Source organism: Dermacentor variabilis, chromosome 10 (assembly GCF_050947875.1).
Source record: "Dermacentor variabilis isolate Ectoservices chromosome 10, ASM5094787v1, whole genome shotgun sequence".
Classification (NCBI taxonomy): Eukaryota; Metazoa; Arthropoda; class Arachnida; order Ixodida; family Ixodidae; genus Dermacentor; species Dermacentor variabilis.
Window position 1 is genome coordinate 828,598 of NC_134577.1, and position 27,878 is coordinate 856,475.

The 27,878-nt window shown below is 46.0% G+C and overlaps 1 protein-coding gene across 4 annotated transcripts in view; it reads right to left on the reverse strand.

Moving 5' to 3' along the window:
- LOC142559716 (nuclear pore membrane glycoprotein 210-like) overlaps window positions 1-27,878 on the reverse strand; it is a 248,521-nt gene that overhangs the window by 73,434 nt on the left and 147,209 nt on the right. For 3 of the 4 annotated variants that reach the window (XM_075671289.1, XM_075671286.1, XM_075671287.1), the window contains exons 10-11: window positions 22,563-22,971; window positions 653-745 (exon numbers count right to left, since the gene is read on the reverse strand). In XM_075671289.1, the coding sequence (XP_075527404.1) occupies window positions 653-745; window positions 22,563-22,971 (502 nt within the window). The remainder of the gene's footprint in view (window positions 1-652; window positions 746-22,562; window positions 22,972-27,878) is intronic. The other variant, XM_075671288.1, reaches the window with a different exon arrangement.

The following is a 27,878-nucleotide window of genomic DNA, read 5'->3' on the forward strand; positions in this document are numbered from 1 at the left end:
GGTCACGTGCCCACTGTATATTTGTTCACTGGCGTGGCTGGGTCAAGGGTCAGTGCGATCGACGACTACATAAACCTTCATTGCGCCGATCTAGCGAACAAGGCACTCGAGCAGCATGTAACTGAAGCAGCATTTATCGTTTTGTATGGAGGCCAGCCCACATAGTAAAGATGGCATTTTCTTCCCAGTCTAAATTCTGTTTATTAAGCTAGAGTTAATCACATTCAGCTAGCCAAAAACACACTCAATTCCCTCTTACTTCCAAAGAACCGTGGATAAGCTACATATCTGTGAAATGTGAAGCACACATTTACTGCAAAAAAAAAAGAAGAATGAAAGAAGAAGAAGAAGAACAAGAAGTAGTAGTTTTGTTTATGTACCAACAATGAGAAGGCTAAATTTACATGAAAACTGCCAGAAAGCGGGGTGACAGCCAAGGGACAGTGCTTTAATACTCGCTGTTATCCTGTCCAGATGGGAGGCAAGGACATGGAGGTCTTTGCAAATGCAAAGGCATCGCGGAACTATACTGCAAGCACTGCTACTTTGACAAGCTGTGCCACAGTGAATTTATTCTTTATTTTATTTATTTGGTTGTATTTATATGGTTGTCACAATGATTGGAGCAAAAGGTGATCGAGGGCGAGTTTACCTGGTAGGTGCTTGATGATGCGCTTGTCCACAAGTTCCACGGCAAGCGTCACCTGGCTGCAGTCATCAAATGGCCTCAGCTGCTGGTCGTTGGCTGAAGAGGTCACAAAGAGTGTCACAGTGCTTGACTTCGATGTGAAAACAGCCAAGGACACATTTTCAGTCAATCACCTTCAGTGTACAGCGACCGGCTAAAGTCAACATATGTAATGAACTGAAAGGCACAGTTCCTATAAGCATTAGAATTAATGTATCATCATTATCAAGTGCCCATCACTCCAGTGTGGCCGCGTGTTGGAAATTATGGCATGCAAAGTGAGTGACTGATGGAGAACATGCCTCCAGGCTTTTATCCCCAAGTAGTATGGGCAGTTATCAGAAAATCAGGGCACATATGAAATACCCTACACATCCAGAAGTTGAGGAAAATATATATAGCTATAAATATCACAACTATACAGTATGTGCACATTTCAATGGCAGTAAAAGGACCCTGTGCTATGATTGCGCTTGAATGACTTGATAGCTAACTTTATGCTGTTACTACAAAGTGAAGACAATTATGTTGTCATACCTACCAGCCTATGAACATTAAAAGCCATAATAAGATGCAGACCCAGCACAGTGTTAGAATCTATATAATGGGAAGCTTGTTTCAGTCAGCGAGGTAGCAACAGTAGTGGATGATATGAGCACAGTTTTGCCGCTAGTCACTGTTAGCTGCTTGCGTCCCGAGGACAAAGGTGGTGCACAATTCTTGTCGAGGGAAACTAGAGAGAAGGGGAAAAGCAAACATATAGACCAAACGTCATTTGCTACTCTACACAGGCAGAAAGGGCTTAAGGGAACAAAAGAGGGAAAGGAAGGAGAGCCTCACCCCAAGTGTCGAGGGAAGAATGTTTTGCTCTGGCGGCATCAGCATGTCGTGCCGCAACAATTCTTGCCTAGTGGGCACATCAAAACTTCTCACCAAAATGCACTGCCCGAAGAAGCTGCTTACTCAGCTCCAATTCGAGAAGCACAAACGCAAGCTTGCCAAAGCTGCAAAAATGACAATGAGTGTCTCGGGTCACTCGAACCCTATCTGCTCAGAGCATGTTGGCTTCTCATACGGCAATGATTTGCACAATGCTACATACAGTAGAACCTTGTTGATACGATCCTGTTTCATACAATATCCTAGCACTAACGTTCGCAATCGAGAACATAAAAAATGACCCACGAGAGTTACGCATCTTTTTTTGGCAGTTGACGTTGACACTTGCATTTGTTTATCTTTCTACTGGGGACTGTATTTCAGCCACTGTAAGGAGGTTTATTTACAAGCAGAGCTATGCAACAACAGCCTTGGCCCAAGAGCTTCGGTCGCTAGCTTTCGCTCTCCAGGCTGCCAGACTTTATTGTCTTCTCTCAATAGTTCCTGGCTCTCTTCCCCTCTACATTGGCCTTGGCAGCGAAGAAGAGCCATCCTAGAAACTCAAGGCGATGCGAGCACAAGAGGTTTGTAGTAGGGCTTTAATTGGCTCAAGTGGACTGTTTCACGACCACGGCAGTGCCTGTTGGTGGGAGGTGTCACAGGCTCAACGATGTAGTTCACTGGCGACGTGCATTGAACAATGCGGTAAGTATTGCGATATTTCACTGCAAACTTGCAGGAGAGACCAGGGGTCTGGCACGGAACTGAAAGCCACACGACAGAGTCAACGGGAAAGATAGGGGCAGGTTTAGCGAGGTCAAGGCATTCTTTTTAAGACTTTGTGTCACGGAGGTAAATGAGCATGCTAGTTGGCGGCACTCTTTGGCACATTCAGCGAGTTCTGAGGCTGGGCGGCATTCAAATGCATCCAGGCGGTATGGGAGTATAGTATCCAGTGTGGAAGTAGGCTCAGGTCCATATAGTAAAAAGAAAGGGGAAAATCCAGTGGTGGCTTGAGTGGCTGTGTTATAGGCATAGAAGCGTAGACTGTTGGGCCAGTTGGTGAATCAAGTAGTGTTGTTAAGCGTATGCCATGAAAGGAATCATTAAGACCCAATTAGAATGATCAGAGGCTATGCACATGGAGAGAATATTGTCACGTGGTGGTGACGTTCAAGAACACAGTAGCAATACTGTGAAAGACAAAACTAACTTTTATTGGGCGAACCTGTGCCCACAAAAACAGGCTACACTTATAGCACAGCGATAGCGGCGAACACGGTGGCGATCGTCGAAAATCTCATCAGCGGGTCAAGCGCGTCTGCTTTTATAGATCAGTCGTCGAATGTTCCAGACTAATCGTTGGGACCCGCGTGCTTTCCACAAAGTTCTACACCATTCGCGTCAGGCGATGAAATCAGATAACATTAGGTTCGGCGACAACAGAAAGCGGGTAGAAGCATCTATAACTTTCCAGAAACTTCGGATACATGCAGGCACGTCCCGCGCTGTGCGATAACATTTGTTAGGCGGCGAAACGTGGTCGCCGGATAGAGATAAGTACACGTGCCAATATCACCAAGTATTCGGTTAAAGCGCTCCGTCAAGACATTAGTCTGCGGATGATAGCTTGTAGCGGTGCGATGAATAGTGGTCACACTGACTGAGAAGCTCTTAGACAACTTGCAAAAGAAACATGCGGCCTCCGTCGCTAAGCAGCTCGCGTGGCACGCTGTGGTGAAGAATGAAGCTGCGCAAGATGAACAAGGCAATATCACAAGCAGAAGCTACTGGAAGAGCGGCGGTTTCGGCATAACGAGTAAGATGGTCGACGGCCAAAATAATCCACCGATTTCCCACAGGGGTGGAAGGAAGGGGCCCATAGAGGTCTATGCTGATTTTATGAAATGGGCGAGCTGGACACGGCAAAGGTTGTAATGGGCCAGGTGTGACAAGTTATTTTCCGGCATTGACACTCAATGCAGAAATGAATGTACTTGCGGATGTATGTGTACATTCCACACCAGTAGAATCACTGGCGAAGTCTGTCATAAGTTTTCAAAATGCCAGCGTGCGAGTTGTATGGGTCTGCGTGGAAGTGCATGCACAGGTCGGAGTGAAAATTGCAAGATGTAACAGGAGGCCGTTTCTGACAATCTGGGTGATAGTTGCGGTGGTACAACATGGTGTCCCAGAGCACATAATGAGGTACTTGGCGACAAAGGGCGCAAAAGAGCTGTGGGGATGGTGTCAATGAAGGCGTAGAGAGAACAATGATCAACGAGGTTATCCAAGGATCCTTGTGCTGTTTCGAAGGCATGTCAGTGATATTCATGTTAGTGAAGGAAGTTCTGGAGAGGGAAACGGGTGCAACATCAGAAGGCACGGCGAATGGGAAAGTGCGTCGGCATTGGTGTGCTTGATCCCTGAGCAGTAAATGATGCGAATATTGAATTCCTGTAAACATAGCGCCCAGCGTCCAAGTCAACCCGATGGATCCTTTAATGAAGCCAGCCAACAGAGCGAATGGTGATCGGTGACGACATCAAACAAATGAGCGTACATGTAAGGGCGAAATTTCTGCAGTGCTCAAGCGATTGCCAAACATTCCTTCTCGGTAACCAAGTATGTGCACTCTGCCATAGTGAGGGCACAACTCACATATGCAGCTATGTAATAAGAGAAGCCTGCTTTTGTTGGGCAAGTACAGCACCAAGTCCGATCCTGCTGGCATCCATGTGTACCTCAGTTGGAGTGCTAGGGTCAAAGTGTCTTAGAATGGGCGGTGAAGTTGGGAGACAACGCAATGTTGTGAAAGCCTCATCACACGCCGGCGATCAACCAGACAGATAGCCATCGCCGGTGAGCAGCATCGATGGTGCTATTATGGAAGTGAAGTTCTTCACAAAGCGGCAAAAGTATGAGCACAGACCAAAGAAGCTTCAAAGTGCTTTCATGGTGGAAGGTTTCAGAAATTCAGCAACAGTACGAAGTTTCAGCGGATTGGGAAGTACGCCATTCTTTGAGGCTATGTGGCCCAGTATGGTGAGTTGGCAACCTCCAAACCAGCACTTCTTGATATTAAGCTGAAGTCCTGCGGGCGTCAAACAGCTCAATACTTCGTAAAGATGACGGGGGTGACGATCAAAATCAGGGGAGAAAATGACGATGTCATCAAGGTAGCACGGCATGTCTTCCATTTTAACCCACACAAGACACTATCCATCATCCTTTCGAATGTTGCTGAGGCATTACATAAGCCGAAGGGCATAACATTGAATTCGTGCCGCTCGTTGGGAGTTACGAAGGCAGTTTTTGGGCGATCGGATAGTGCCATAGGGACCTGCCAATAACCAGACCTTAAGTCTAGTGATGAAAAGAATTCGGCTCCCTGCAAGCAGCCCAGGACATCATCGATGCGTGGCAGAGGATAAACATCTTTACACATAATTGATGCAGAATTGGATCGAGCCGTCTTTTTTCTTGACAAGAACAACAGGAAACGACCATGAACTGCAGGACGACTGAATGATGCCACGCTGAAGCATGTCATCCGACTTGTTCTGAGATCACACAACGCTCAGCAGCAGATACATGATAAGGGCGCTGTCATAGAGGCACTTGGGAGCCGATGTCGATCGGATGGAAAACAGTGTGCATTTGGCCTAATGCCGTCTTCTGGCAGTCGATGGCGGAGCAAGACATAATTAAAGGTGGGCGATCCGGCATACCAGTAGAAGGTTTCAGGGCACTAAATTGCAAGTTATTCACATTGTTAAGGCAGAAGATGGAGGATACGTCGAATTCCTGAATGGTGTCTATACACTCTCTATGGAGTAAGGTTGAGGGAAGTGGCAACGGATTCGTGACAAACAAGGATGTAGCGCTGTTGGGCATGTCGAGAACGGCAAATGGCAACGCGAGATTCCTGGGGTTTGAACAGACTCGGAGGTTGTAAATATAACCTTGGAATCACCAACACCGGCACAGGAGATGGGAACAAGGGTTGTACTACTGGGTGGTATGTTCGTATTGTTGGCAACAAACAACTTCACCGATGTAGGTTCAGAGGACACGGAACACGCTGCAGAGAACGCCACCTCGGGATGAGTACAGACAATAACTGCACGATGGCAAGAGAGCAAATCCCAACCGAGGATGACATCATGCATACAAGTCGGTAGCACAAGAAACTTGATGGGATACACAACATCTTGAATGATGAAGTGGGCTGTGCAGGCGGCTGATGGCTGAATATGGTGTGCGCTGGCGGTATGGAGGGACAATCCCTTTGACATCGCGGTGACCTTCCTAAGCAAGTGGCAAAGTTTTATATCTATCACTGAAACGGCAGCACCAGTGTCCACAAGCAAAAGGGTACGAAAGCCATCCATAAAAACTCCAATGAGGTTTGCCGGAGAAATTTGAGGACTTGGAATTTTTCTATGACGACGCAGTTTGTGCGTCAGGAACTGTGGCACAGTTTTCTGCATCAGAAGGGCAGGGTCGACGGCGCATAGGTGACAGAGAGTGACGTCGGGATGGAGATTGACGGCTAGCTGAGGGCAGACATTCAGATGAAGAGGATTGTTGTAGCCACGCTGCGATGTTGAAACATCAAGGATTGTATGCAGACAGGCGCATGGCATCAGCTTGAAAAGGAGGGCGACGGCGACAGAAGCGTACCACATGTCGTGCATAACTGCAAGAATAACACATAGGGCAATTGGCCGCAATGCGACATGGATTTGAAAACTCCACTTCTTCACTTCACTTTATTACCTTAAAGACCTCGGTTAGGGGGTATTACATAAGGGGTGGGTTTACAAATCAAGGTTACAGAGAGTGATCTTCATGAGAAACAAATGTAGTTAAGTTGTCCGCAAAAGTTGACGAACACGTGATGGTTGCAATGTCACGGGGAAGGCCATTCCAGTCTACTGCTGTGCGAAGAAAAAATGAGGCTGCAAAAGTAGTGGTGCGAGCACGTGTGCGTGCGATTGAGTAAGGATGGGACGTACGGGGAGATATGCATGCCGGTGGGATGATATACGGTGCTTGATTGAGGGGACTGTGAAATAATTTGTGAAACAAACAAAGACTGGCGATGCGGCGACGCACAGAAAGATTAGCAAGATCAGTTTTACGTTTTAGGGATGATATGCTTATGTCATATGAATATGAAGAATGGATGAACCTAGTGGCACGATTTTGCACAGATTCTAGTTCGTTTCTTAAGTATGCCTGGTGCGGGCTCCAGATGGGCGCTGCATATTCTAGTTTCGATCTGACGAGTGATTTGTACGCGATAAGTTTTATGTCTGGTGGTGCGTGACGCAAATGGCGCTTTAAAAAACCGAGGGATCTGTTCGCGGATGATATGATATTGCTGTTTTGGGCGTTACATGAAAGGTCAGAGGATAAGGTGACGCCAAGATATTTGTATGACTGAACTTGTTCCACAGTGGAATGGGAGATTAGGTATGAGAATGATAAGGGATTAAGCTTGCAATGAAAGGAAACGAGCTTGCATTTAGTAGGATTAAGCTTCATTAACCAAAGATCACACCACTGTTGTACAAGGTTAAGGTCATGTTGGAGTGCAGTTTGATCAGAAATCTTTGTAATTGTGCGATAGATGACACAGTCGTCGGCAAATAAACGGATATGGGAGGATACATGTACAGGCAGGTCGTTAATATATATGAGGAATGCGAGTACAGATCCTTGGGGGACGCCGGATGTTACAGGGAGGGAGCCGGAACGGCTACTTTTAATTAAAACAAACTGGGAGTGTTTGTTGAGAAATGCTATGATCCATGCGAGAAGGTTAGGGTGTAAATTCAGCTGGGAGAGTTTTAGTATAAGGCGTTTATGTGGTACTGTATCGAATGCTTTTGCGAAGCCGAGAAAGATTGCATCGGCCTGAAGGTTGAGGTCGATATTAGAGTGTAGATCATGAAGAAATATAGCAAGTTGGGTTTCACAAAATAAAGATTTACGGAATCCGTGCTGGGAAGGATGAAAAAAATTGTTAGTGTCAAGGAAGTGCATAATGTGAGAGTATATGACGCATTCCATGATTTTGCATGGGGCACTTGTTAGAGAAATGGGGCGGTAATTTAGGGGGGATTGTTTGTTACCTGATTTGTGGACTGGAATGACCTTGCCCTCTTTCCAGTCGTTTGGTAAGATTCCTGTTTCTAGTGAAAGTGAGAAGAGCATAGAAAAATACACTGCAATAATTTCTTTAGTATTTTTTAACAGTTGTGAGTTAATATCGTCGATACCAGCCGATGATGAAAGCTTTAATTTGTCAATGAGTGATGAAATGCCAGCGACAAAAATTTCAACAGGGGCCATCATTGGTAGTGCCGCAGTAGGTGGCGTAGGAAGAGGCAAGTCGGCTTCTTCAGTGGACACGGATGAAAATGCGATGTTAAAGGTGTCAGCACAAACAGCGTCGCTTATAATTTCGTCTTTATTGCTTGCAAGTGTGACGTCATGTGTTTGTTGCGGGTTTATGACTTCCCAAAATTTTCTAGGGCTAGTTATTAGAATTTTAGCTGTCGCTATGATAAAATGTTTCTTTTGCTTTCCGAATTGATGTATAATAAGCGTCTTCCACAGAATAGTACCTGTCCCATGCGCTCGGACTTCCATCACATTTCGCAGTACGAAAAAGGTGCTTTTTCTTATTTTCGAGTCTTTTAAATTTTTACAGAACCATGGTTTATTTTTATTGGCAAGAAAGCTCACCGTGGGGATGAATTTATTAGTCAGGTCAGTAATTTGTCCTTAAGCACTAGCCAGTTGTCATTGAGGGAACGGGAACCGAAATTGGATTGGAAAACAGGCAGAAAATCTCGTAATTCATTATTAATTGCTTCACAGTTAGCCTTATCGTCCGAGTGAATTGTTTTGCGGAAGAAAGGACGTGTTTTGGGGACGAAATTAAAAGTGGTATGAATGACTTTGTGATCGCTGATTTCTCCTAAATATACAATAGATTTTAAGCTTTCGGGGTTATTCGTTAGTACAAGGTCTAGAATGTTTGAGGATTCACAAGTGACGCGCGTCGGTTCTGTTACTTGTTGGATGAGGTCAAAGTTGAGACAAACATTGATAAATTCGCTTGCTTCAGTATTTCCTGAAGTTGGTAAAGCCTGATTGAGCCAAATAATGCTAGGGAAGTTGAAGTCTCCATAAAGGAGGATGTGTGCATTGGGGTGTTTTTTAGTAAGCTGGGATAATGTTTCATTAAGTTCGAGGGCGAAATCTGGATCAGTTCGAGGGGGCCTGTAGCATACCCCGAGTGTTAAGGCTTCGGGAGGGGCACGACACATTACCCATAGCAAATTTTCTTTTTTTTTAAGCGATTCCAGTTGTGAAGAAGTACTGATTAGAGAGCATGATAGTCCTTTGTTAGCCCTTTCGCTGTCGGACCTTTCTGGCCGTGATGCACCCCCAGTGTCGGCTTGATTTCAGGGAACGAGCATAACAGGGAATGAACATAGCAATTTACTTTTGATTATGATTGGTATACAAATAACATAGTCAATGCAATATGCACATTTCAGTGATCTGCAGCTGTTGTTAGTAAACATCATCATCATCATCATCAGCCTGACTATAACATCCATTCAACATGCGAATCTGACGATGCGGAACTCATCTCTTCCTCGCATGAGACGCTGTCCGAGTCCAAATCCAAGCTCGGCTCGTATCCTGAATCAGAAGAGCCACCGCTCCAAAGAGTAGACGAAGGTCCCGCGGGCTCAGCCATCCGAAAGTAACCGCGCGCAGGGAGGATGCGCTTTCAGTCGCCCGCACAACGGAGAGAAATGGGAGGTTGTGTGATCAAGACAGAGGGAGATGAAAAAAGGCTAAAACAAAGTTCGAAGGGCTTTACGTTTACTGCTGCAAGTCGGAAGCGAGGGTGCGGCGAGAGAGCGAAAGCAGCAATCGAGTCACTCTTTTCGGAGAGGCAACGGCACGTGCGCCTGAACTTTACGTGCCGTAGCACACACACCAACAGAAGAAAAATAAAAACCTTCAAACTAGCAGAGATGGCAGAACAACCCTTGAACCCATAAACACACGTGCGCAACGCATGATCCAGCGAACGCGGAGCCACCACGCCACTCAGCAAAGAGAAAGTGGGGAGTAACAGTCGCACCGTGCTCTTCAATACATGGATTAACACAGGTCGGGGCGAAAATACGAACTTGTAGAAAGAGTCAACAGATGGCGTGGCCAGTCTAGGAGCGCCAGCTTTGCGCTCAGGTGCGAAATTTTGAACGCACGATAGAGAACGTACCGCTACGTCAATGACGCTGTGGGGGGGGGGGGGAGTAGCGCGATGACGTACCAGTACGTCCGTGACAGTGAAAGGGTTAGTGGCGATGAGTACGCCCCCGCCACGTGCATTTTTGCGGTCGTGGCGAAAAATTTTAAAGTTCGGCAAGTCAGCCAGTGCCTCCGTATCTGAAATGTCATCAGTGAGCCATGTTTCTGTTCGTATCAGTATACTACTCCCGGTTGATTGTACTAGATTAGACAGGAGCCCGCGTTTGGGAAGAAAACTACGTATGTTAGTAGAAAGTACAGAAAATGAAAGATTCGCTCTTGTACATTTATGGTGCTGATGGCTTAGTTGCTGACGGCGACATGATCCCTTTGATCGGCTTTGACAATTCCTGCTGCAGTGTCAAAGATATATCGCTGGGCTCCAATATGCAATGTGCAAAACGTGGGGACTGGTGGGCTTAACAGAACTGGTGGTGGCCAAACGGGTGCCAACGTGGAAGGATAGGTTGGTTGACAGGGCAACCCGGCAGTGACGACTTGCGTGTACGACAAGGGTGCAGACACCAGAGGTGGCGGACGAGCAAAAGGCAAAGCGGCAGTGACCTCTTCCTGTGTTACTTGTTGCGTGACTGGGGACAAATGTTGTGCCTGTGCTGGCTCGAGCGTGCTCGATAAAATGGAGCTGTCAGGTAACCTCCTTATACGCTAGCTGCTTGATCTCAATCAACAGGGTATCCTGGTCACCCAGAGTCAATGCGAAGATTGAGTCATTCTGTTCCAGAGGGCATCAAGTTTGGGCGCGTTGCTTGTGTAGTTCATTGAAACTCTCGTACAAGCTGACAACATCCGCAACGGTTTGTGGGTCTTTAGCCAATAACATTTGAAATGTGTCATCAGCTATTCCTTTGAGGAGGAGCTTGATTTTATCTGACTTATGCATTGATGGGTTTAGACGCTTACACAAGTCAACGTCTTCAATATAACTGGTGAAGTTCTCACCGGGTTGGTAAGCACGTTCACGAAGTTGCTGTTCTGTGTGGAGCTTGCATACTGCGGGGCAGCTGAAGATTTCCGAAAAAGTTTACTAGAATGGCACCCAGTTATTAATCTCCGCTTCGTGATTCCGGAACCAGAGACTGGCAACGCCAGTCAAGTAAAATATTACCTTGGTCAGCCTAGTAGCATCGTCCCATTCGTTGATTGCGCCCACCTTCCGGTAAGTTGCTAACCAGTCCTCGACATCTTGGTCGTCAGTCCCGTTGAATATAGGCGGGTGATGCTGAGGTAGCATGCCGGGACAGACGGTGGCTTGAGTCTGGGAGCCTTTTGTGGTGGTTTCTTCTGGCATCGCTGAGGCTGAAGGTAAGGTACGGCTTCGTAGTTCCAGGTTGGGAGACTGGGACATTACCCCCCATGTTTCACCAAACTGTAAGGGGGTTTATTTACAAGCAAGGCTAAGCAACAAAATCCTTGGCCCAAGAGCTTCGGTCGCTAGCTCACCCTCTCTGGGCTGCCAGACTTCGTCTTCTGTCAATAGTTCCTGGCTCTCTTCCCCACTACACTGCTAACTATTTAGCGTTGAACGAATTCTGGGATTGTACGTGCTGAAACCACAATATGATTATGAGGCAAGCTGTAGCGGGGGACTCCGGATTAATTTGACCACCAGGGGATTTTTAACGTGACCCCAATGCACAGGACACAGATGTTTCTGTATTTCGCCCACACTGAAATGCACCCACATCGGCCACTGTGGCCAGGATTTGATCCCACAATCTTGTGCTTAGCAGCACAACACCACAGCCGCTCCGCCACAACAGCGGGTGTACAACTGGCATTGTACAGCTTATGGCATTTTTCACTGGTCGATCTTGAGCGGCCACCGAAATCCTGGAGCGAGTACTCGGATTTCCCCAATCCAAATCTACCAGTGAAGAGCAAAAATGCTCTGCAGTGGATCACACCGGAAGTCTCTGCTCAGATGCCACACAAACCGACTTCGCTCTGTATGATTCTCGTCCTATTTCCGCCCGAATCCATGCCTCGGCAACGAAGCAAGTGAGAGCGATCTGGCGCCGACCAAGTTGAATTGAAATGACCAGTGGAAAGCTCGAACCCACTCTAGATCGATCAGTGAAAAACACCATTAGTGTTATCCCTCAGCGCAAGATGCACCAAGATTATTTGGAATTTACAATGCTACTGTTGATTCTATTTGTTGTGTACGTTCTCACCACACCTTGTTTAATTAGGTGGTATGCACGACCCGAATTGTGCAGTACTCTCTGGGAAGCACGTGGGCAGTAACGATTATGCTGGAACCTTCGACGAGTCATGTATAAATGTTGATGCGCTTGAAGCGCAGATCATATCTTCAACAATCACCAAGTTTGCTCACCACTATCGTTGTGATTGAGTGTTACTTGCCTTGCTGGGCACAAGTTTGCTTAATAAAAAGTCAAATTTGTAACTCACATTTCTGACACTGTCATTCTTCACCGTCACTATGTGACATCTAGTTAAGGTAATTTTGCATTCATGTGCCAAACACCCCTACAATGCCATGATTTAAGCCCAAACCCCGAAGACAGCATAAACGTTGTCCCAGACCACCAAGTTAGCCTCAGGCTACAGAACCTGTCCTCGAAGTTCAGACTTCTACCCGTGACAATGAGGAAGACCAAGACCAAGTAGGGAATTATGATGACGAACCAAGCACCTCAGCAGCCATTGTACCTCTCCGCCAATCAGTGGAGTTTTCAACGACCGTCCCATTTACTGTCACCAGGCAACATGGTCGCCGCAGTACCAACCGTACACTGGCCCTGTTCACTGACTCTGTCATCAGCACGCCCTTAACTGCCAAATTGAGGAGAGTAAAGACTGCCGGAAAGGCCCTCTAATCCGGAAAGCTGGAGGACACATCATAATCCTAACCAGAATCTAGACAGCACGAGTTCATGTTCATGACTGGACTTACCCTGCGACCTTCGTCTTCCTGCAACAATGCTTATAGGACTTTATTCTCGGCATGGACTTCCTGAGCTAACATGACGCAGTCATCAACTTTAAAGTCCAAGTTGATAACTCTGTCTAGAGATCAAGTGATACAGCCCGAACAGGACTCTCAATCATCATGCCCAAAGTGTACTAGAAGATCAAGTCAGTATAACGCCTCGAGCAAGCATCATGATTTCCATCACCACAGAAGCAGCTGGCGACATTGAAGCCATCATCGAGAGCGACCAACAGCTACTGCTCGATCGCGAAAGCAGCATTGCAATGGGTATCGTCCAGTTACGCCAAGGAAAAGCACAAGTAATGGTGATGAACTTCAGCCAGTAATATAAACACCTGAACAAGGGCACGAAAATAGCACACATGGAAGAAGTTACAGAAGTCAGCGATGAGCTTGTCCTCTAGGATTCTACCTAAGCTATATCACCGGTGCATGCTCCCAAACCCCTTTTCGATATTACGGTAAATTTTGACAGGACCATGTGCGCAACAGGGAGACAAAGAAAAAGTGGTAGATTGTAAAGAAGAAGTGGTAGATTGTTTCCTGGAGCTGTGACCTTTGTACCAGCCTGCACAAGTACCCCAAACTCCTCCTTATGTTTTGTATATATTTGTGCACCAGGCTTGCTCTTCGTAATATTTGATGGAGGTGTGGAGCAACAATTTAGAACAGAGCTTCGCAGTGGCCGCCACTTTGCTTATACATCGATTCCGCCTAATTCAACAACGCCTGTGTTGACTGTCATACTTACACATCCACGTGATCCAGTAACCTTTTGTGGCACCAATAGCGGCCAACCTCGACGACTGGCTGGAAATGTATGAGCAGATGAGCAGTCAAAACAAATGGGATTCCACAGTGATGCCGGCAAACAAATTTTTACTTGGCAGGAACAGCACAAGTGTGGTTTAACTACAAAGAACTCTGTGACTGGAATATCCGCAAGCAGAAGCTGCGAGATCTCTTTGGAAAACCACTGCGTCGGAAGGTCGTCACCAGGAGAGAGTTTGCATCATGAGTTCAGACATCCACTGAAGGTTACGTTGCCAATACACAAGACGTGTTGGCATTCTGCCGTAAGGCCTACGCTGAAATGCCGGAGCCTGAAAAAGTCAGGCATGTCTTAAAAGCTATCGCTGATGGCACCTTCAATTTACACATTTGTAAGAACTGTACATTGGTTAATGACATTATCACAGAGTGCAAGCATTTTGAGCAGGTGAAAAGCCATTGTCTCTACCACTAATTTGCACAGCTTTCCCATACACCTCTGTACCCACCTGTCAATGATACATGCACTCCTATGGTTTCTCTTGTTCAGGCTGTTGTGCGCCAAGAACTCGCCAATGTCTGCTTGCAGTCAGTTTGCACCGTGGCCAGTTCCCGGCCAACCGAATGTCCTTCGCTCATGCATACTCAAATCAATGGGTCCCTTGAGGTTCTCACAACATGGCAGAGTGGCGAACCCGTGATTACTGACCTATTTGCTTCAGCTGTTGCCGCGTTGGTCAAATCACTTGATACTGTCGCAGCCACTGGTCCTCGATGCCGTTCTCGAACAGCCATCATCTAAATGGCGTTTTTCACCATAACCAGCCAAAACCCAAGCCGAACCTGCACGCCACTGACAGTAGACCGCATGGCGCTGTCAAACATCGTCGCAGAGTGGCCACCAGTCTCGTTCATCGCAAAGTTGTTGCCCATCGTCTAGGTCACCCCAGTCGCGTCGCCTGTAGCCATCATTCCGACCTGGGCCCATACCTTCGGAAAGCTAAAAGATGCAGCTCCCGGAGGCGACGCTGCATTGTCAGCATCTCCGGCAAAACCTTTCATCCTGCCGACCAGATGCAACATAGTTGATCTAGAAGTTGCCGGTGTATTTGTTCCAGCGCTTGTTGATACTGGAGCCCATAGCTCGGTGATTAGCAACCACCTTCGTTGCCGCCTGAAAAAAGTCCTTACATCTGCTGCATCTCATGCTATTTGGGTCGCTGATGGAGTAACACCCATTATCCTTGGCATGCGCATCGTGCAAATAACTGTTCCTGCTTTCAACACTTCTGTTTTATTTGCTATTCTGAAATGGTGTTCCCATGACTTGATCTTCGGCCTCGACCTTTTATCGGACCATTCAGCAAGGACTGACTGTGCCGCTGGCCTCCCCCAACTCGAGCTGCCTATTCACTGCTGTCCTCCAGAATCAGCCAAGCCTCATTTACATTCTGTAGACTTTGTATGGTTGCTGCCTCAAGCCGCCATGTATGCCTTTGACGTGCTTCCCATCTGTTCTTGATGGTGACTATGTACTGACTCTCAATGTCAATGTTCCCCTGCTACGCACAGTTGCTGTTCCTCATGCTGTTGTGACTATCGCCAATAACCATGTATTTCTTCCTGTTTTAAATTTTGGTTTAAGTATGGAAGTTATTCCGAAAGGCATGTCGCTCGGCAATGCTTCTCCCATCGGCGATACCGCCATCAATGTATTAATGCTCAGTGCACGTCTGCAGCCACTGGCTGTCTGATAATCGCTCAGGACCTGCTCCCTGAACAGGCTGTGGATCTTTGTTGTGTCCTGTGTCTTATAGTAATGTCTTTGACTTTGAGGATGGCCCGCTGAGACAGACTTCCATTGTGACCCATAATATTGACACCGGCGATGCTAGTCCTATCTGCCGACGACCTTATTGCGTGTCCCATGCAGAACGCCATGTTATCCAAGCTGAAGTAGACAAGATGCAAAAGTATAATTGAGCCCTCATCGAGTCCTTGGGCATTGCCGGTTGTCTTAGTCAAGAAGAAAGATGGTAGCTGGCGATTTAGTGTCAGCTACCATCAATTGAACCAGATCACGAAAAAGGATGTGTACTCTCCCTCGTAGATTGACGACATTCACAATTGCCTTCACAGATCGAAATGCTTTCCTTCAATCGACCTCTGACCTCGTTATTGGCAGATTTCGGTTGATGAGCTCGACAGTGAGAAGACCACTTTCATTACACCTGATGGCCTTTACCATTTTACAGTTATGCCTTTTGGACTTTGTAATGCCCCAGCAACTTTCGAAAGAATGATGGACTCTCTCCTTCAGGGCTATAAGTGGTCCACCTGCTTATTTTATCTGGATGATATCCCATTTTCCCCTACATTTGACAGCCACCTCATTCACGTGGTCGCTCTTCTTGAAGTATTTAGGGAGGCTGGCCTTCAACTTCAACAACAAGGGGCACGACACCTACGCCGAAATGGGGCACTTACCGCTGCTGTATTTACAGGCTGCCATTTTATGTGGCGTACGTACTTCGTCCACTGGATGCTGGCTCCCGCCTTCAAGTGCTCTACTCGCATCACCGCCTGGATCTCCATTCAACCCGCTAGACTCGGAGCGCTTCCATGGAATGGGCTGGCAACATGGATCTTGCACCGCTATCATCACAGCGCACGACAGGGGATATAAGCAGCGTCCGTTCACGGCTCGCTTTGGGCACGACACCTACGCCGAAATGGGGCACTTACCGCTGCTGTATTTACAGGTCAGTTACCGCCCTGGCGCTTCATGTATTAAGACTAATAACTATTGCCTCATTGCGGTGTCGTGCCCCGAAGTGCTTTCTGATAAATTTTGCCTGGTGTCATTACTCTTGTCGAGCATATGTCCTTCCATAGGTAGCTGGTTGATTTTACTTTCCGGGGATGTTGAACAAAACCCGGGCCCTGACACAAATGCCATCATGCAAACGCTTGCTTCTGTACTTGAGACTGTGCGCAGACTTGAAGCGGGACAGTCAGCTATTCTAAATGAGCTTAAAGGTGTCAGGGAACGGCAGGAAGCCACATATGCCAGAGTAGATTGCTTAGCTGGAAGGATAGATGCACTCGAAAACACGGTTGCATCTCTCGATAGTGTTCAAATCTCGAAGTCAAATAACGAGTTACGCAGTTTATGTGACCAACTTAACTCGCTCACTTCAAGATGTGATGATACAGAAAACAGAATGCGACGATGTAATGTACTGTTTTTCGGTATTGATGATGAGCAAGGCGAAAACTGGGCTGCATCTGAACAAAAAATAATACAGTTTTGCTCTGAACAGCTTGGCCTTACCATGGTGAACGAACAGTTTGAGCGCGTGCATAGATTGGGGCGTTTTTCTTCTGAGAAACGTCGGCCCATCATAGCACGATTAGCACTCTTTAAAGACAAGCAGAATATCCTCGCACTTGCGCACAAGCTAAAAGGTACTGAGTATTCCATACGTGAAGATTTTTCTTTGTCCACAAGGCAAGCAAGGAAAAAATTAATTGAATTTACCAAAACAAGAAAACAGCCTTTCAAACTTACAACAGATAAGGTTCGTATTAATGACACCACTTATGTTTATGACCGCGCTACCGACACAGTTGTGCCGTCAATCCTGTAGCTAAAGAAGGCAACATTTGCTGGTATAGCTAAGAAATCGCAATCTTCCTTAACGTCAATGCTGTCGTTATCTTACACGAGCATTCGCAGCCTACTAAACAAGCGCGATGCATTGAGTGCTTATTTGGAAGATGGCGATCCCGATATCGTAGCTTTAACTGAGACTTGGTTGCACACAGACATCACTAATGAAGAACTTCTTTCCAACAGTAACAAATACAACATTTACAGGCATGACCGTAGTGGGAAGAGGGGTGGTGGTGTTCTGATTCTATAAAAACCTGCATTTCCTCCTTTCTTGTAGACACGAATTCCCCAGCTGAAATAGTTTGGGTCGCGTGCGCAACAGCCTCTGCCCGCGTTCTAGTGGGTGCATGTTATCGGCCGCCCGACACTGAACACTCGTTTCTCGATGTACTGCGTGAAAGCATTACACGTGCTACTCAACAATGTTCCACGGCTCTTGTTTATCACCTGGGAGACTTTAATTTTCCACTTATTGATTGGCCAAATCTGTCATCATCATGCCACTCCTCTGCTGAATTTATTAGCTTAACGCTAGATTACAATCTAACACAGACAGTCGATCAACACACCCGTGGTCCCAACGTCCTAGATTTAGTATTAACTTCCGCACCTGATACCGTTGGGCCTATTGCTTACATTGATGGCTTGAGCGATCACAAAATTCTTGAATTAGACATTAATATTCCACAAACTTTCTATAAGGTTCAGACTAAAAGTATTAGAGATTACAATAGGGCTGACTATAAGAATATTAATGCTGAATTGGCTATTTTCCTTAGTGAAGTGTTTCTGCCATTCTTTAATTCAAGACCTGTAAACGACAGCTGGGAACTTTTTAAGCAAAAATTAACAGCTCTTGTAGAAAATTACGTGCCAAAAATCGTTATAGCAAATGACAGATCTAATCCTTGGTTTACAAAGCACCTTCAAACACTAAGAAACAAGAAGAAGCGCCTGTATCGGGCGGCCAGAAGGGACAATGAAGCCTCATCTTGGGCAGCATACAGTGATTTTCTAAAATTTTACTGCAAAGAGCTATGCGCAGCCAAAGACAAATATTTCTCACGTGACCTGCCATCTCTTTTAGTCAACAATCCCAGAAAATTCTGGCAAGTCATATCACCAGGTAACACTGTCCGCAATATTGTCCTACATGATGATGGTGAAAACCCTCTGTCTGACGCTGGTTGTCCAGTAGCGTTTAACAATTTTTTCACCTCTGTTTTTACACAGGAAGACTGTTCCACTGTTCCCATAGTTCCCGACTTTGAATATCCTTTTATGGAACCAATAGATATTACAGCAGATGGCATTTCGTCTTTAATAAATAATCTGAAATTATCCACATCTTCCGGTATAGACAATATTAACTCAAAAATACTAAAAAATACAGTTACAATTTCAAGCCAAATTTTGTGTCATATTTTTAGGAAATCCTTATCATCTGGCGAACTACCCCTGGACTGGAAAATCGCAAAGGTTATCCCTGTATTCAAGGGGGATAACAAGTACTCTCCACGAAATTACCATCCCGTCTCATTAACATGCATCTGCTGTAAACTAATGGAACATATCATAGCATCGCATATCTACTGCCATTTAGAATCAAATGACTTTTTTTATTTTAACCAGCATGAATTCAGAAAAGGCTTATCTTGTGAAACTCAGTTGCTTGAATTTACAACAGAATTACATTCCAGCATGAATAACAAACAGCAGACTGACTGCGTATTCTTAGATTTTTCCAAAGCATTTGATCGTGTCGCTCATTGTCGCCTCATCTCAAAAATATCCGCGCTCCGGCTGGATTCATTAACTTTATCTTGGCTCCGAAACTTTCTCTCCTTGCGGCAACAGTTCACTGTTGTTAATAACCACTCATCGCTTACTTCTGACGTTACATCTGCCGTACCGCAAGGCAGTGTCCTTGGTCCTCTTCTTTTCTTTTCATTAATGACCTTCCACAAAACATATCATCGCAGATAAGGCTTTTTGCCGACGATTGCATTTTATACCGTACAATAAAAACATCTGATGACCATTTAGTATTGCAGAACGACCTTAACCTTGTCAGTTTCTGGTGCAGTACGTGGCAGATGACCCTGAACTCAGACAAATGTAAAGTTATGTCCTTCTCGCGAAAACATTCAAACTCTCACTTTTCTTACTTCCTAAAAAACACCGCTGTACCTCCGACATTGTCCTACAAGTACCTTGGCGTTGAACTTACAACTCATCTTTCCTGGAGTACACACATAACAGCTATCTGCGCAAGAGCTTCGAAAAGTCTGGGTTATCTTCGACGGAACTTGCGTAAATCCCCTGCTACAGTTCGTAAATTAGCATATCAGACTTTTGTTCGCCCACAGTTAGAATTTGCGTCATCAGTATGGTCACCACATCAAAATTATTTAGTTGATATGCTAGAAAAAATTCAGAACAGGGCATCACGCTTCATCGCAAGTAACTACGACAGAACTTGTAGCGTGACCAAGATTAAAGCAGATATTTCGCTCCAGCCACTTGAAACTCGTCGCACGATAAGTCTCCTTTGCCTTTTCCGTAGATACGTCCATGGTAATCGACCTCATGTGCTGCCGCTTGAAGTACCAGCGCGCACGTCACGTCGCCTTAACAATAGCCATAGTTTCATGCGCATATTCGGCAATCCACTGTCATTTAACGCCTCAGCACTGCCACGTGTCATAACCGTATGGAACAGACTTCCTGATAACATTGCGAGCATAACAGATCGTGACGCTTTTCGCGAAGAATTTCAAAGTTTCCTGTAGAAACATTGTATAAGGATGTTATTTACCTGCTTTCCTTCCCTGTTTCTGACATTTGTATTTTTTTATTTTTGTATGCATGAGTATATTAGTGTGTTTACGCTCTCTAAACTTTAGCCTAGACAAACATTTATTGAACTTCGCTTTACTTATCTTGTGAATGGCTGTATTGATATTTATATTGTTTACTCCTATACTGCTTTACTTATCTTGTGAAAGCCTGTATTCATGTTTATATTGTTTACTCCTGTTGAAACACTTACTTTGTGTCCCCCCTTACCCAATGCCATTAAATGGGCCTGTAAGGTATTTTAAATAAATAAATAAACTCTTCTAAATGCCATTTTGGACAACGCGAAGTCCAAGTTCTTGGCCACCTTGCCAGTGCTGCCGGTCTACATCGTGATCCTGATAAGATTCACACGGTGAAGAACTTTCCTGTACCCTGCTCAGCAAAAGATGTATGCAGCTTTGTGGGCTTATGCTCCTATTTTCCTTGGTTTCTTAAAAATCTTGCGATTGCTACCCGGCCACTGATGACCTTCTCAAGAAGGACACTGCATTCTTTTGGGGCCATGAACAAGCCAACACATTCTACACCCTCATTTGCTTGTTGACAACGCCTCCAATATGAAGCCGCTTTGATCCATTTGCACCAACTCAAGTTTGCAGAGATGCCAGTGGCCATGGCATAGGTGCTGTCCTCATCCAACAGCAAAACTGAGTAGAGCGCGTTACTGGCTACCCCAGTCACTTCTTGTTGCCTCACAGCGCACATTTTCTAGCCCCAAGCGTGAGTGCCAAGCTCTGGTGCGGGCAGTGGCTAAATTTCACACTTACTTGTTTGGCCACCCATTTTCTGTCAACACTGACCACCATTCCCTGTGCTTGTTATCGTCATTGGAAGACCCGACTGGCCACCTTGGTCGCTGGGCGCTCAGATTTCAGGGCTATTCTTTCGTTGTGATCTACAAGTCCAGCCGCTTACATCTGGACACCGACAGCTTGGCTCTACATACTGTCCATCCTCCTGACAACAAGGAATAGTATGCCGACACTTGCCTTCTGGCCATTTCTTACTTTCGTGACATCCTTACTGAGCAGTGAAAGGACGACTCTTTCTAGTTGATCACTGAACGCTTGATTTCTGGGCAATCAGATCACTCAACTAGAATGTTTGTGCTCCATGACGACATTTCTTTATCAACGCAACATCAGCTTTGATGGACCAGATTTACTGCTAGTTGTACCTCGTCATCTCCATTCTACTGTTCTTGCCGAGCTCCATGACTCACCCACTGCCGGACACCTTGGCACCTCCTGCACTTATGACAAAGTTGGACGTTGCTTCTTCTAGCCAAGTCTTCACCGCTCTTTGTGATGTTACGTTGCAGCTTGTGGCCTCTGCTAGCGGGAAAAGAGGCCATGTGCGCAACCTGCTGGCCACCTTCATACAATCAATGTTCCCAAGGAGCCTTTCTTCCGTGTCAGCGTGGACCTTCTTGGCCCCTTCCCCACATCCATAAAAGGGAACAAACGGAGAGCTGTTGCCACAGACTGTGCTATGTGCTTTGCCATTACATGTGCCCTGCCCACCGGCTGTGCTACAGATGTAGCAGACCTTTTTTTTTTTTTCAAAGGCGTGATTCTTCACCATGGCGCGCCAAGGCAGCTACTGACAGATCGTGGCCGATACTTCCTGTCCCAAGTTGTTGAAGATATACCGAACACAAGATCGCAACTGCATTTCACCCATAAACGAATGGACTGACCGAACGCCTGAATCGCACCCTTACAGAGATGTTGTCGATGTACGTTTAGGCAGATAATCGCGTTAAGAACAGCACTTTGCCCTACGTGACATTTGCATACAATTCCACATGTCATGATACCTCCGGTTTCTCACCTTTCTATTTCTTGTTTGGTCGCCATCCCACTCTGCCTTGCGACACCTTGCTACCTTCGGTGTTGTACAATTGATCATTTTCAATAAATTTTGCAGTATAAACGCAACAATTCTAAGTAAATATGCACGTGTGAAAGCTTACCACCTTCATATATGCAGAAACTTATGATTTCTCAGAAATTCAGAAGATAAAGCACAACAACAGTAACCACATTTCCTTCTTAGTAACTTTGGAGGGAAATTATGGCCATTTCTGGGTGATGAAAGGCCTTTATCTAGTGAAGCATTTTTTGCGTACAGCACCAAGCAGAATTTAAAGTGTCATTTTACTAATGCTGTTGCAGTGTTATAATAAAGAAGCACTTACACAACCATAGTCACACCTTGGGATCAGTCAAGCCAAAATAATTTTTGTTTTACTTTTCTAATACTAGATGAAGACCTACAGTGGTAAACCTTACACATTATTGAGCTTCAAGATTATTAAGGTGCTTATGGATTACTATGTTCTTGGGTCAACTTACGATGACGCCCATACATGGCCACAGCCACCAGCAACTCTCCATCGGGCAACTCGGCTTCGAGCACTGGTGAGCCCAGGGCCTCCAGTTCTACGATGGGGGCAAGTGACACCTGCATACTGGCTGGGGCAAAGTGGCCATCGTGTGCCACCAGACGAACTTGGCCAGGTCCACCTCTTGTCACCAGGGTCGCCACAGTGCCTGCAGCCTCGACATCCGCCCACACTGGTGCTGCCTCTAGCTGCCAATGCACTGGGGCTCCACTGCCCCCATGAGCATGTGCGTGCAATGTGTACACTGGCTCCTTTTCTGGGTCCCAAGGAAGCCATACTGTTTCAGGCTGCACCGACAGTGGCTCCTCAATGGAGACCTCCTGTTCTCCTGATGCCGTGGCACGCAACAGTGCACCATCCTGCAAGGAACTGGTTCTTGATAAATGGATACGGAGGCAGTTCGTTCTAACAGTTTTTTCTTGTCTTTTTTTTTTTCAAACATGCCCAACTGTGCCATGCACTTTACAAAACCAACGAATAATTTTTTTACTCGCATGCATGTCGCAAGTACAATGGCTGGGAACAAAGTTTCCACCTATGACACTATGGCCGGTGCACTTGTGCTCCATCGAAATACAAATCATTAGTTTTGCAAGAAATGTTTTGCTGCCAAGGACAATGTCAAATCTGCCAAGGACAATGTCAAATCTGTTGTAGGCAACAAACAATAAGCGTCAGTTAGTGACAGTGAGGGGGCCAGTTTAGAGATGAGATGGTAGTAGGTAGTAGTTCAAGACTGCGCCCCTTGAGGGCTCAAGTGCATAATGGCAGTGCAGAGGAAGAGCCAACGTCTGGAGGAGGAAAGCATTAATTTCTCCAGAAGCAAACCATCTGCCGGGGCTGCGCACAAATGACACCTCCCCTCTCTCTGCGAGCGCTCGTGTTTAAAAGCTCAGTCTAACTACCCTGAGCCGATCTCAGCCCCCTTCAGCAGAGTCACATAACCACCCAAAAAAAAAAAAAAAAAAGAACAAGTATGCACACATTCTTTGACTGTGCTTGCTTTCTACTGTCCCAACAGAAGCGACACAACACTCCATCACACCCCCCAAGCATTTCAATTGTGCACAGCCGGCAGCCACTGGTCATCGCATGCCTGAGAAGCAATTATTGGTCCCCTGCAAAGGCTCAGGCTGAAAAGTAACACTCAACAGGAATTCCTTTTCCCCTAAACAAGATCCCACAGCCACAGTTTGCCTCTACTAAGCACGCTCCCAAACATTCTTTGTAATCGATCTCCGGAGTGGTTCAGGCAATGGCTTCACAGCAACATAATTTTTTTTTACAACCCTTGTGTGCATCACTGATTGACATCAGCACCACTGCAGCAACAGCCAACACGATGAAGCAGCTTCTTAATACCATTAAAGAATACATTGGGAACCACCGTAACAGCTCCATCCCATAAACTCCCATACAGGCTGTGACGCTTCGTTGAAAGGCTCCCTTCATTGGGAGCTCTGGCTTCATTGTGTGGATGCTTTAAACAGCTGTAATTAACAAAAAAAAAAAAAATAAAGCTCCTCAATTCCCCTTGTTCTTTCTCCCAACAAGAAAGTGTGGTTTGAACAGTGCCGAGATGAAAAAAAATTCATTGTAAAGGAGCGCAAACAAACTAGCCCAGTTCTCTACTCTGACATGAAAAAAATTGTAAAGTGGCCAGTCCTTCAAAAATGTTTGAGAAAAAATACAAGCTCCATTTAATGCTGCAGTTTCTCTGAACCATGCTCAAGCTTACAAGAGTTCAAAACAAAGACCTGAAACTTATTTTTGTATTATTATTACTTACAGTGCACACTAAAAACATGGACAAAGAAGAGAGATGAAACACAAACGCTGTGTTTAAACTTTCTTCTTTGTACGTATTTTTAGTGCACTCTGTAAATAATAATGCAGATGTACTGATCCGCCCAGCTAGCTGCCATATTACAATTACTTTAATAGTCGACTCTCAACACTGTTGCCGAAAGCAATATGCTAACAAGAATGCAGCACTGTGCCATCACATTGTGCCATCTCGCTGTGAAATAGTACACCATCTACTCTCCCAGGTGCATGGTGTAAGAAGCAGCTTAGGTGACCCAGTGACGCGGGCTGCGCGCTAAGCAGAGGGAAGGCTTGGAGTTCTCCTTTCTCCATGTGTCAAGAGAGGGCGCTGGAAACTAGCGCCCGCTGCGTCCACTTTGAGCGTGCCGAGATCACTGACCGGTTGCCGCTGTGTTGTCACCACGTGTTTTCTGCGCACCGTGTTTTGTCAACGCATTTTTTACTTGCCTGTCAGGTATGTCTCATCCTTCGAACTGTTTCATGAGCCTGCATAATAGGAAAGTGTTTCGTACCGTTTTGCAACAGTGGTTACAAGTCTTGCAAACAAAAGTGCTCGCTTTTCAAGCCGCCAAACGAAGAAGCAAGACTTGAAGCGTGGAGACAAGCTATACCTCGCAAAGGCCGCATACTCCAAAGGACAGATCGAGTTTGTGAAAAACATTTCGCATCTCATTTTAACCTGAAGATATGGTCTGCGGAAATTGACGGTCATATCCTGATGTCTGGAACAAGAAGAGCGGGCCTTTTAAAAGACGCTGTGCCGTCAATTTTCGAAGGTGCTCCAAGCTACCTCTCCAGGAAGATTAAAAGCCCTCGAAAGCAAGTGAGACGGCCAAGGCTTCCCGCGGGTGCTTCTGTGAGTAACTTGAGCAGTGACAACAGCAGCGTGCCGACGTCAGCAAGCAACATAGATGTTTCTCCAGCAGACACCACGGAAACGTCTTCCGACGATACCACTTGGGGCGCAAAGTCCAGTGAGAATGACTCATCTCATTCATTGTTCGAACAGCTTTTCAGTGCAGTATCTTGCATTAGCCTACCACAGCCTTCAGGGGCAGCACATCTCATCGATGTAGTAGGAGTGAGGGACGTCGTGTTTATTGACGCTGCGGTGGCACATAGGACAAGCGATGGAACGTCGGTACTGTTTAACAGGAAGGCACTCCATATCAAAAGTGACGTGACAGTCCAAGTCTACATCTTAGACAAGTTGATAGACTCTACTGCAGTGGGGGTAAGTCCCTTCACCACGTCAAGCCTTGAAGTTGAATCCATGTTGAAAGTTATAGACAGCACAGATGTGTGCAGGGGAGGGCCAACTTTAAAGGACTTCTCTGATGTATCCCCTGAATGTGCTTTTGTCAACTCTCAAAAGACCTGGAGGCACAACAAATGCCTCTTGGTAAGGCCTCAAGGTGCAATATGTTGTCTGTGTTCTGGCCTTGCTGACACCCTTAGGATCCACGCTGATCGCCGAGCTGCGCGAGCCAAGCAGGAAATACCTTTCAAGGGTTTCAGACAGTCGATGGCACGTGCCCAGCAACAGAAGCTTTCTGCTTTGCGACATGCAACGTCAGCACTTCAGCGGTAACAAGCACGACTGGCAAAGCGCAACAAGCTGCTATTGGGGCAGATGCAAGTGGCGATGCAGCAGCTAACAGATTTGCAGGAGCAAGAACTCAGTGAGAAGCTGACAGGACTTGATATACAGCCACCACAGCTGCTTTTGATACAAGAGTGTATATCAGCGGCTAGGTGCGCATCAAAAACAAGCAGACGGTATAGAGACGACTGGATTCTGTTGTGCCTTTTGCTGCACATACGAAGCCCGGCCACATACTCTTTTTTGCGAAACAATGACATATTGCCTTTGCCGTGCGTCACCACAGTGAGAAAATATATAAGCATGGTTGCACAGAAGTGTGGATTTGATGAAAACTTTTCCAAAGCCCTCAAGATAAAGGTTGCCGCAAAGACCATGTTCCAGCGGAGGGGAATCCTGATCCTGGACGAAATTCAAGTAAGAAAAGAAATGGCTGTCAACTCGCAGACAATGACATACACTGGCCTTGTTGATCATGGAGAGCAAAATAATCGAAGTAATGAAATGGCAGATCATGGCCTCGTCTTCACTTTTGCTCCGTTCGGTGAAGCCTACTTACAGCCAGTAGCCGTATTTCCATCTAAAGGACCAACTAAGGGGACGCTGCTTTCTCAACTCCTGATCCAGTGCATCGTACACCTAGAAAAAGCCGGAGTGTTCGTCAACGGAGTAGTGTGTGATGGTGCATCCACCAACCGCGCGATGTGGAAGCATCTCGGCATCACTGGTGCACTGGGTGAAGTCCACAATTCCTTTGAGCACCCATTCGATAGCTCTAGAAAAGTGTATGTACTGTCCGACACTCCTCATCTCTTCAAGTGCATCAGAAACAGGCTTCGGGATAAAAAAGTTCTGAAAAAAGACGGAAAACTGATAAGGTGGTCCTGTTACGATGCCCTGTTCATTGCGGACGGCAAGAAATAAGCAGAGCTAAAGGTGTGCCCCAAAATAACATACAATCACGTAAACCCCTTCAAGATGCTGAGGATACGGGTAAAGCTTGCCACTCAGATATTTAGCAACTCCGTGGCTAAAGGAATTCTTTTCTACACAAACATAGGCGCGCCTTATTTAACTAATGTTGAGCCAACGGTCGAGTTCACGCTCTTTTTTAATGATCTGTTTGACGCTTTAAACCGGCGGTTCCCTGCAGAAGGATTAAAACTGGAATGCAAGTATTTCTGTGTTCTAGAATCCGTATCCGAATGGCTGGACTCGTGGGAGCAACAGGTCGTGAGCGGCGAAATCCACAAGGACCTTAATTTTGACGCAGTCAACCACTGAAGGCCTACGCGTGACACTGAAATCTGTGCGCGAACTGTCAATTTACCTGCTGAAGGACTGCGGCTTCAAGTATGTATGGACAGCGAAGATGAATCAAGACCAGCTGGAGTGTTTCTTTGGCATAATCCGGCAAGCTGGTGGTCAGAATGAGCACCCAACGTTCCCCATGTTCCTACAGCTGTACCGCATGCTGAGCTTGTATTCTTTGGTAAAACCGCCAAAGTTTGGGAATTGTACGGTGCCTGATTAAAGCCAAGCCGCCGTTGTGATTCTGACTGATAGCAGAGAGATATATAAGGGGTCAGCAATGCAACGTGCACGAAAGTTGCATGAATTGAAGCAAAGGCTTGACGGACTAATCGATGAAGGAAGCTGGGAGTGTGACAACGTTTTCGATTTAGACAAGCCTGACACAGTCGCAGCTGTAGTAGACTGCATTGTCTACTATGTTACAGGGTCCGTGTCAAGAAAAATTCGCAATGGAACAACCTGCTCCATTTGAAAGGATGCTCTTGAGGGAAAAAAAAGGTCTCACAAATGTGTCTGAAGCCG